We start from the raw sequence: 10,852 nt of genomic DNA, 5'->3' as shown, positions 1-10,852 counted from the left end.
GAACTACCTTGCTGCCTATTAATTAGGTTAGAACATGAAAATCAACTTTATTCCATGTGTAAGTAGAAAATTTCTTATGTGCTCATAGAGCAAATTATAGTAGCTAAAATCTCGATTTAACTCTTAAAATTTTTTGATATTATAATTTTAAATGAGTCTATCAATTTTACGAAATTTGTACTAAATCTGACGATTTTACGATTTAAATCTTGTTAAGATTTTACATTTTATATTCTTAATTTACTTTGTCAATTTTACGTAAAATCTCAATTTTTTCTACCTTAGCAAATAAATATGTTTAGTTTGAGTCATTTATTTTGCCAAATTGGAATTAGTTTTTATTTTGTCGAAATTTAAATTACAAATAATAATAAAGTTTTTTTTTTTGGTGACTAAATAATAATAGACTTATTATATCAATGTAAAAGACAATTAATTAATTAGAACACGAATATTAGTTTGTTTTCGAAATATTTAAAAATTTAAAATTTTTTAATATAAATAAAATAAATATAAACGTGTGTTAATTAAAAAATAGATCTTTTCAATTTTTTTTCAATTGAAAAAGTTAAATGTGATCTTTAATTTTTTAATTTTTTTTTATATATTTTCTCTTAGTTTTATCTATAAAATGTATGGTAAAAGATTACACTTTAACCTCTCAAGTGAGAAAAAAAAATTAAGAGGAGTTGCACTGCTAATTAGATAAATAACAAAAAATTAATACGATTAAAAGATAAAAGTAGCAAAAATTACTAAAACCAGTGGTAATTCACCATCCATAATTTTTTTTTTTCAAATGATGTTGTTTGTTGTCAAAATGTCAATTACAAAAAAGATGTGTCAAGAGTTTTCTCAGAATATCCAAACACACCCACAAAGGTGTTTGTTATTTTGTCTCAGTGAACACATATACATATAAGGAATGCAAACGACAACTTCCACCATTTGTGTCTCTTCTTCCTTCCCCTCATTCATTCCCACATTCATTCATATATAAATATATGTCCAAAACCCTTCAATTCAATGCTTTTTTCTACCACTTATTCCCTCTAGAACCTTTTATTCTCTGCCACTATTTTCTCACATTCACCAACACAAATCAAACCATGATCAAAGAGTTTATGAAATCTCAAGTTATGGTTCTCATTGTTCTTGCTCTTCTTCTTGCAATCACACCCTTGTTACCTTCTTCTCTTAGACCTACCTTTTTGTACTTCATCTTTAATGTTCTCATCATTGCACTTGGAGCTGAAGCTGGTCTTCTTTCTGCTTTTTCTAAGCCTATAGAAGACAGAAAGCAGCCACCCCAAGAAGCAGCCATAGCTGAAAAAAGGGAAGCTTCAAGCATTGTTGTTCTTAATGGAAGTGATGTCTCAGAACATAAGGAAAAGAAGCATAGTATGGTTGTTGATGAGGGTGTGATTAATAATAATAGTGAAGTAGATAAGGTTAAAGAGTACATAGGAGAAGCTGATGAAGAAGTCATGGTCATGGAGATTGAGGAGGAGGAACTTGAAATGGAAGAAGAGATTGCTGGTGTTAATGGCCAAGAGCTCTTTGCAAAAGCTGAGGCCTTCATTGGAAACTTCTATAAGCAGCTGAAGATGCAAAGAGAAGAATCTTTGGTTTATTAGGCTGTGTTTGGTTAGTGTTTCAAAATGTAAATACAGAAGTAATGTCCTTAGTTTTTTTTTCGGACAAAAAATTGAACAAGTTTTTCGTTTAAGACGGAGATATTTTAGTTGTTTCTGTACATGTTTCTTTCTCTAAATAGATTTGTATCTTTCGATATTTATATATTTCTATTCTGGGACAGTAAGACGATAGAATCGTATTATCTTAATAGATTTAGATGATATCATTATCCATGCAACTCTAACTTCTAACCAAAATTATCTAACAATTAATCCAACATTTTGAATCAAATCAACCACTTTTTAACATAAGTTATTACCACAAAGTTTAAGCAACTAACTCAATCATAAAAAGCTAGTTTATATGTGATTTGGTTAAATTTAAGAGTGATTTTGACATCACTAATTGTACTTTAGGACCCCCCTACCAAAATTACATAATATATTACAAAAAGCTTGTTGGAGAAAGCAAATGGATGCATATTATTCAGTGTTATCCAGAAGAATATCTAAAAAGTGTTGCTTCAAGCCAAACAATAATGCTTTATAGACTATAGAGGCAGCTGCATATAAAGTAAACAAGATGATGGGTTAACTTTGACAGAGAGGTCATGCCTTATCTTGATTATACACCTGTCAAGAATCATTCAGTTCAAAATCCATTTTTATCAGTATCAATATTATGATTATGAACACTGTTGTTGACTCAAATTGATGGCATTTCCATTCATGTTAACCTTAAACTAAGAATAATCTGTTGGGGATCCATGTTTTGTCTGAGTTTAAGTAGTAAAAACATTAGTACAAGACATTTTTTCTTGCTTGAATTTTTCCTTCTTTATATATACATAGACAAGTGAGGATCAAATGACACTGATTAAATTTCAGTAAAGTTATATAGTTCATAATTTTTTTATAGAATATATATTTTATCAATTTAATTATTGAATCACAATAATATATCATGAAAATTATCTATAACAAATTCAACAAAATCAAATATTGTTAAACATGAAATTGAAGCAGTACAAATATAATTTCTCTTACACTACATAAAATTAGATTAGAACCACTTAGTAAATTCACCTACCCTTTTCTAAGCTGATGTTAATATATAATCTCTTACAAGTAATAAGAATGCAGATTTCATTCTCTCTTAATTAAAATATATAAAGGTATTGCGTACACATCATATTTTGGTGGTGCTTGTTGAAAAATTATATATATGTTGGTGTTTTCTTAGGGATCAGTAGCCTAGAGTGCTCACTCAGAATTTCATTTTTATAAGATAATTATTCTTAGTTTTTAAATACTTTTTCTTTCTCATAATTAAGGCTGATGTTGTGTCTTTTAGCTTTTGATTTGTGTGATGGCAAAGTCATCAATCAAAATCAAAATTAAGATATTATTTTGCCTTTATTTTTGAACTATGAAATTCCATTATTGTTTTGATATGTGGCCTTCGTGTGAAGTGAGAGGAGAGGGGTCCATACATGAAGAGGATGCTTGTGAAGATCCTTATGTTATTGTTTTATGGTTTATTCCCACCAATAATATTCCTCAACACCAACCAAGTTGGGTTGGTTTAGTAGTTAGCTCACTAGTCCGCTTAAGCAAGTGTCGGGGGTTCGAATCGATTTTAATCGATTCTTAAAAAGTTCTGCTAGGTCAGGTAATTTTACAATTTTATACTTTACATATTTAATTTCCTCTTTCGATTTTATGTAAAATCTAGATTTTCTTTACCTTAGATTTCATAACCTACTCTGGCATGTTATTGTAAGAAGTATTTTCCACCATTCAACTATCCAAACAATATAAACCATTAAATTTCTTTGAGCTCCATTCCAAACCACTGAAAACCATACCATAAACAAGTGAAGGTAAAAGCTTTTATGCTCAAGATTGAAATTTTGATCCTTCCAATCAAACATGTATAACTGTGCAGTTCAAATACTCAATCTGTGTTTGCAGAGTAATCAGTAGTAGGAGTCTACAGACACAGTGAGATAGAATGACAAAAATGAGTGTAGTGTGCAGGCAAAAAGAAAAGGTGCTTGCGTGTAAAGAGAATTATTGTGTGCAAGCAAAGTCCACTGAGTAATCTTGTATTCTAGTAAGAACAATGAACAAAATTTCTGTCACAAAAATATGCATGGAATTGCCTATCATTAAACTAAGAAAACCTTCAGTTACGGTCAATTAGTTCTCATTTAGTTAAATGTACAAAATTGCTGTAACATAATGTGCATGAAGAGAAGGGCATCATACAACCCTTCAATTTATAATGAATTTTAGGTTAACACTTTACACATTTCATATTGTGATCTAGATTCAAAGATGATTACATTCTTGTAAGGCTTGAATCATTAGAGAAGCTGCAGAGTTTTCTGCGTCCCTCACTCGCGACCTTCTCTCGCCTGTCATCTGGAATGTACCTTCTGTAGTTGTTACCTGAACGGAGCAGACAAATTTCCTTTGATGTGGTTGACCTTCAGTGCTTGTGATGCTGTGAACCATTGCAGAGGATCAAGAAGTTAGTTTACAAGGAAGAAGCAAAGTTTGACATATATAACTCCATTGATAGAACAAAATAAAATTAACAAGACTGAAATCAGAAGAAAAGAAAATGCATCCTTATGAATTTACATACCTAAAAACTGGTTTAGACCATTTTTTCTTCCCACAAAGTTCATTTAACTCATGTTTTGCAAATTCAATCTCAAGGGAACCATCCACTCCAGCAGAAAATTCAAGCATACTAGTATTTGCAGGGAATGAATTTGCTATCTTATCCAAGGCAAGCTTGGCAGCATCAAGCTTTGCAAGGTCCTTCTGATCGGATGAAGCCGACGTCACAAATTGTCCATCGACATGGATGCTCGCAATGGTTTTGCCATCATTCCTCCAGTACTTGATGTCGACCTGTTTCCCGTTCTTTTGGCAGAGTTCATAGAGCATTGTCACTGGTTGGGGTTGTTGTGAGATGATGTCTGGTGTGACCAATGGCTCCAGAAGACCTCTAATTATCTTCAAACAATAACAATTAATTCTCCACAGAATAACCACAAAAACAATGATTATGTCAAATATACAAACAAATGTATCAGCCAAAACAAAGCAGTTCCTTAATATGGCTTCCTGACCTAGATGAAAGATCATAAATTCAAACAGCTTGTAGTAACTAATTTATAAATGTAATAATAAAATCCCGAAAACCAATGCAGCTACTCATCTGTCCAATGGAATGAAATAATAAAAGAGTAGACTCCCATTTTCGACCATGAAATATTTGAGCACAGACAATTCTAACCATAGATGTAAATTAACTTGATATGCATCAAAGGTTGGATTAGTATGACAAAACTACTCAAAACATTTGACAAAACTCCCTAATAAACTACTAATTTGGATAATTTTGTTGAACTAACCCAATCTTTGACAAGTATTAAGCTAGTTAACATCTTTCATGGTTAAAAATGGTAGTTTATTTAGTAATAGAAACCAAATTTCTTCCATTGTAAAGTGTAAATTAATCACACATTGATTGTAAATTAATGCAGCTATTCAATGGTTAGATTGATGAAATGAATCAAATCATAAGAAGTTATTCAACAGTACAAGTCAGCAAAGCACGATTTGTTCCAAGATGTATATATAAACCATAAAACCAAGGTCAAAGGGGAATCCCTAGCAACATGTTTGTTCTATCAAAAAGGATCCAAGGTAGATTGAATGGGAAGGTTTCTATTCTATTATATCCTATTGGAGCCAAACAAAATGCGGAACACTGAAGATCAACTACATAGTAATTTGTGATTTAAACAGCTTATACAGAGATCTATACCAGCCAAAATTTTTGAAGGTTGAAATCAACATCCACATACACCGCACCAGCCACAGACTCCAAAATATCAGCAAGAACCTTAGGAGCTTTCACTGATCCACCATGAGCAACCGAATCGCCTTCTTCAGCTACTGCTTCCGCAAACTCTTGAATCTACATTATACATGACATCAAAATCATCACAACACAGTAATACATATATAACACGAAGCTAGTGTAAGCAATGCATTGGATCGGACCTTAGGAAGGAGAGTGGGAGAACGGTGGCGGAGGAAGCTGTGGAGGCGGTGGCGGACGGAGAGGCGGGCGAGGCGGTCGGTGGAGACGTTGGCGGCACGGAGGAGGGAGAGGTGGTAGGGTTGGAGGGAGGGGTAAGTGAGGAAGAGGTGATTGGAGAGTGAGTTTGACAAAACGGCGTCGCCGAGGAACTCAAGACGTTCGAAGTTTTCGTATTGGTGGAATGAAGAGTGGGTTAGTGCGTCTTCTAGAAGCTTCTTGTTTCGAAAAGTGTAACCTATTATGGTTTCAACTGCTTCTACGTTCACTTCCACATTCATGTTAACACACTCTTTGCTTCACTTGCCTCTCAGGGAGAAGAAGAAGAAGAAGAAGAAGAAGAGGAGGAAGAAGCAGAAACGAAAACGAAAACGAAAACGGAAACGGAAACGGAAACTACCGATGATGAGTTATAATCTCTCTGCCCCGTTTAAGAACCAATGAACCATATGTCAGTTGGCGTTATCCTCAGATTGACGCCACGTGTCATTAAAAGTTTCTTGTACATTAAAGATGATGTCATTAAAAGTTTCACAGATTTAGAGTCAGAACTCCCAAGTTGATAATAAAAATCCTTAAATAATTTAAAAAATTTAATTAAACTTTTAATCATTAATGTCACGTAAAAACAATTGCATTTTCACCAAAATTTAATGTGTATTGTGATAAGAAAGAATTGAATGTCCATTTTTGAAACTGGGCGGCTAATATTTCCTATATACAAGGAATAGTTTTTCAAGGCATATTTAAATTTAATGAAAGTTAAAATCAAAAGCTTTTTATGTGTATAAATAGTAGAAGTAACGATTGAAGTAATACAACAATAATAAGAATATAACATTTTTTATTCTCTCTTCTTCATACTCTTCTCTTCTCTCTCTTATATACTTTATTTAGTATTATTAAATATATGATTATATCTATTATATTGATATAGTAATTTTAGTAAAAATTACTATGAGAGTTATCTAATTATATTTTTATAGTTTATATTTGTTATTTCTTCCTTATTTATTTATTTAGTTATTTTACAACACGTTATCAGCACGAAACTCTAATGAAATTTTAGAAAGACTTCAGGTAACAAATTTTTATTATGTCAAAACTTTTTCATCTTGAATATAATGCTTTTGATATATATGGAAATAATTATTTATCATGGATACTAGATGCTAAAATCCATCTTGATTTAATGGATCTTGAAGATACCATTAAGGCTGAAAATAATACATCCCAGAAGGATAAAGCCAAAGCCATATTTTTCCTTTGTCGTCATCTTGAAGTATGATTGAAAAATGAATATCTCACATTAAAAGATCATGCAGATCTGTGGAAAGACCTTGAAGAAAGGTACAATCATCAAATACTTCCTTAAACCCGATATGTTAGAGAAAACTTTCTCGACCTTCCATGTTTCGAATGTGCTCCTGCAGTAGCAATCGAGAAAAATAATTTAAAAAATATTCTGAGCTAATTTCTTACTTTCTTGTTGCTGCACACAACAATGAGTTGCTCTTAAGAAATCATGAAGCGCGCCCGGCTGGTGCCGCCCCATTTCCTGAAGCAAATGCGGCAAATTATAACCCCAGAAGAGGTAAATGACAAGATTTTGATAACAAGAAAAATTATGGAAGGAAAATAAATTATTCTCACAAGAAAAGATCTCACCAGAAGTGGGATAAAGAAAGAAACAATGGGAAAAGTATATCAATTGAGGATAAATGCTTCCGTTGTGGTGGAAAGGGTCATTGGTCACGTACCTGTCGTACTTCAAGGCACCTAGTTGATCTTTATCAAGCATCCTTGAAAAGGGATGACAAAGAAAAGGAAACAAATTTTGTTTCAAATAATGAAAATTCCACTACTCATTAGGATGTACCTAATTTCTTTAAGGATTCTGAAGGAAATATTGGCTATTTGATCAATGATGGAATAGTTTGATATATGTATGTGTTTGTTAAGTATTTATGTGAATAATTTTACTGTGCATGTACTTCTACTCATTTTATTATTATTATTATTATTATTTATTTTTGAAGAAAAATGGCAAGGACATATTCTGAAGATATTTGCCTTGCGGATAGTGCAAGTTCGCACACTATTCTTAAAAGTACTATATATTTTACCCATCTTGTGCCAAAAGAAGAATATGTTAATACTATTATTGGCTCGGGCAATGTAATAGAAGGCTCCGGAAGAGCTATAATTTTGTTTCCTGGAGGAACAAAATTCATAATAAATAATGCACTATTGTCTACCAAGTCTCTGAGGAACTTGTTAAGTTTCAAAGATATTCGCCGAAATGGATATCATATTGAAACAATGAATGAGGAAAATCATGAGTATTTATGTATCACAACTCATGATTTAAATAAAAAGGTTATATTAGAAAAGTTACCCCCACTTTCATCTGGATTGTATTATACTAAGATTAGTGCAATTGAATCACATGCCATTGTAAATCAGAAGTTTACTAGCCCAAATGAATTCATAACTTGGCATGATAGATTGGGTCATCCGGGAACAACAATGATGAGGAGAATTATTGAAAACTCTCATGGACATTCACTAAAGAACCAGAAGATTCTTAAAACTAGTGAATTTTGTTGTGCTGCGTGTTCTCAAGGAAAGTTAATTTTAAGGCCATCACCAGTAAAGATTGGATTTGAGTCCCCTGAATTCCTAGAAAGGATTCAAGGTGATATATGTGGACCTATTCATCCACCATGTGGATCTTTTAGATATTTTATGGTCCTAATAGACGCATCTTCGAGATGGTCACATGTGTGCTTATTATCTTCTCGCAACCTGGCGTTTGCGAGATTACTGGCTCAAATTATTCGATTAAAAACACAATTTCCAGAAAATCCAATCAAAGCAATTCGTCTTGATAATGCTGGTGAATTTACTTCCCAAGCTTTTGATGCTTATTGTATGGCTAATGGAATAAGTGTTGAACATCCAGTAGCTTATGTTCACACACAAAATGGGTTAGCAGAATCACTTATTAAGCGCCTCCAATTAATTGCTAGACCCTTGCTTGTGAGAACAAATCTCCCAACCTCGGTTTGGGGGCATGCTATTTTACATGCCGCAACACTTATTCGTTTGAGGCCAACGAGTTACCATCAGTTCTCTCCTATGCAATCAGCTTTTGGCCAGCAGCCAAATATTTCCCATTTAAGAATATTTGGGTGTGCAATATATGTTCCCATTGCACCACCTAATCGCACCAAAATGGGACTCCAAAGAAAATTGGGGATATATGTTGGATATAATTCTCCCTCTATAGTGAGGTATCTTGAAATACAAACGGGAGATGTATTTAAAGCCCAGTTTGCGGATTGTCATTTTGATGAATCAAAATTTCCAATATTAGGAGGAGAGAATAAACTTCCTGAAAAGGAACTTAATTGGAATACATCATCGTTGATGCATTTAGATCCTCGATCAGGGCAATGTGAACTAGAAGTTCAAAAGATTATACATTTGCAAAGAATAGCAAATGAATTACCTGATACATTTTCCGATACAAAGAGGATAACCAAATCTTATATACCAGCGAAAAATGTCCCAATTCGAATTGATGTCCCAGTAGGACAAGTAGCCACTGAAACAAATTCACGCCAGAAGCGTGGTAGGGCGGAAAAATGCCCCAATTCGAATTGATGTCCCAGTAGGACAAGTAGCCACTGAAGCAAATTCATGCCAGAAGCGTGATAGGCCTGTCGGTTCCAAAGATAAAAATTCTCGAAAGAGAAAAGAGGTAAATACTATTTCTGTTGAAAAAGACATAGTAAAGACACCTGCAGTTGTCCAAAATTCTGATATAATGCCAGAAGACGTTCAGGTACCTGAAAATTGTGAAAATGACGAGATCTCGATAAATTATGTCTTTACAGGAGAGAAATGGGACCGAAATAAGACAATTGTCAATGAAATATTTGCATATAATGTGACATTGAATATCATGCATGAAAGTAAAGATCTGGAGCCAAGATCAGTCGAAGAATGTCGACAAAGGAATGATTGGCCAAAATGGAAAGAAGCCATGAAGGCTGAGTTAGACTCACTTGCAAAACGTGAAGTCTTTGGACCTGTAGTCCGTACACCAGAAGATGTAAAACCTGTTGGATACAGGTGGGTATTTGTGAGAAAACGAAATGAGAAAAATGAAGTTGTGTGCTACAAAGCTCGACTTGTGGCACAAGATTTTTCACAAAGGCCCGGTATAGATTATGAAGAAACGTATTCTCCTGTAGTGGATGCGATAACATTGCGTTATTTGGTCAGTTTATCTGCATATTATAAACTGCATATGCATTTAATGGATGTGGTAACAGCCTATTTATACGGCTCATTAGATCGGGATATCTATATGAAAGTCACTGAAGGACTAAAGATATCCAAACCATCCAATGAATATTCACAGGGGTTATACTCAATTAAATTGCAAAGATCATTATACGGTCTAAAGCAATCTGGACGAATGTGGTATAATCGTCTTACTGAGTATCTGGCCAAAAATGGATTCAAGAATGATGATATCTGTCAATGTGTTTTCATAAAGAAATCTACATCTGGGTTCATTATAATTGCTGTGTACGTTGATGATTTAAATATCATTGGAACTCCTGAAGAGATTCCAACAATTATAAAAACTCTGAAAGAAGAGTTTGAGATAAAAGATCTTGGAAAGACTAAATTTTGTCTCGGCCTGCAGATCGAGCATATAAAAAATGGGATCTTTATTCATCAAACAACATACACAGAGAAAATCTTGAAAATATTTTATATGGATAAGTCACATTCTTTGAGTACCCCAATGATCGTAAGATCTTTGGATGTGAAAAAGGATCAATTCCGTCCTAAAGAAGAAAGTGAAGATATCCTTGGTCCAGAAGTACCATATCTTAGTGCCATTGGAGCGCTAATGTATCTTGCTAATAATACACGACCCGATATATCATTTGCTGTGAACCTACTAGCAAGATATAGTTCCTCTCCAACCAGAAGACATTGGAGTGGAATCAAACAAATATTTCGATATCTTAATAGAACGGTTGATATGGGGTTGTTTTATCCCTATGGA

The 10,852-nt window shown here is 33.5% G+C and overlaps 2 protein-coding genes across 2 annotated transcripts; one reads left to right on the top strand and one right to left on the bottom strand.

Moving 5' to 3' along the window:
- The first annotated feature begins 915 nt into the window (after window positions 1–915).
- On the top strand, window positions 916–1,789 carry LOC107609678 (uncharacterized). The gene has a single exon (XM_016311692.3). The coding sequence runs from the start codon at window positions 1,005–1,007 to the stop codon at window positions 1,635–1,637; it is 633 nt and encodes a 210-aa protein (XP_016167178.1). The 5' UTR covers window positions 916–1,004; the 3' UTR covers window positions 1,638–1,789.
- Window positions 1,790–3,772: 1,983 nt separating this feature from the next.
- RTL2 (RNAse THREE-like protein 2) lies at window positions 3,773–6,174 on the bottom strand. Its single transcript, XM_016311691.3, has 4 exons — window positions 5,724–6,174; window positions 5,485–5,637; window positions 4,291–4,667; window positions 3,773–4,146 (listed from the first exon to the last, which is right to left on the bottom strand). Exons 1-4 carry the CDS (start codon window positions 6,039–6,041, stop codon window positions 3,972–3,974), a joined length of 1,023 nt encoding a protein of 340 aa, XP_016167177.2. The 5' UTR covers window positions 6,042–6,174; the 3' UTR covers window positions 3,773–3,971.
- Window positions 6,175–10,852: the final 4,678 nt, after the last annotated feature.

Source organism: Arachis ipaensis, chromosome B7 (genome assembly GCF_059453495.1).
Source record: "Arachis ipaensis isolate K30076 ecotype BB chromosome B7, ASM5945349v1, whole genome shotgun sequence".
NCBI lineage: Eukaryota > Viridiplantae > Streptophyta > Magnoliopsida > Fabales > Fabaceae > Arachis > Arachis ipaensis.
The sequence above is the reverse complement of the archived record's forward strand: the minus strand, read 5'-3'. Positions and strand labels throughout refer to the sequence as shown.

Coding starts and splice junctions, on each gene's coding strand:
- RTL2 (XM_016311691.3), bottom strand. CDS start 6,041: ATGAATGTGGAAGTGAACGTAGAAGCAGTTGAAACCATAATAGGTTAC. Junction 5,638..5,723: donor CTCCCACTCTCCTTCCTAAG/GTCCGATCCAAT, acceptor TGTATAATGTAG/ATTCAAGAGTTTGCGGAAGC. Junction 4,668..5,484: donor ACCTTCAAAAATTTTGGCTG/GTATAGATCTCT, acceptor TATTGTTTGAAG/ATAATTAGAGGTCTTCTGGA.
- LOC107609678 (XM_016311692.3), top strand. CDS start 1,005: ATGTCCAAAACCCTTCAATTCAATGCTTTTTTCTACCACTTATTCCCT.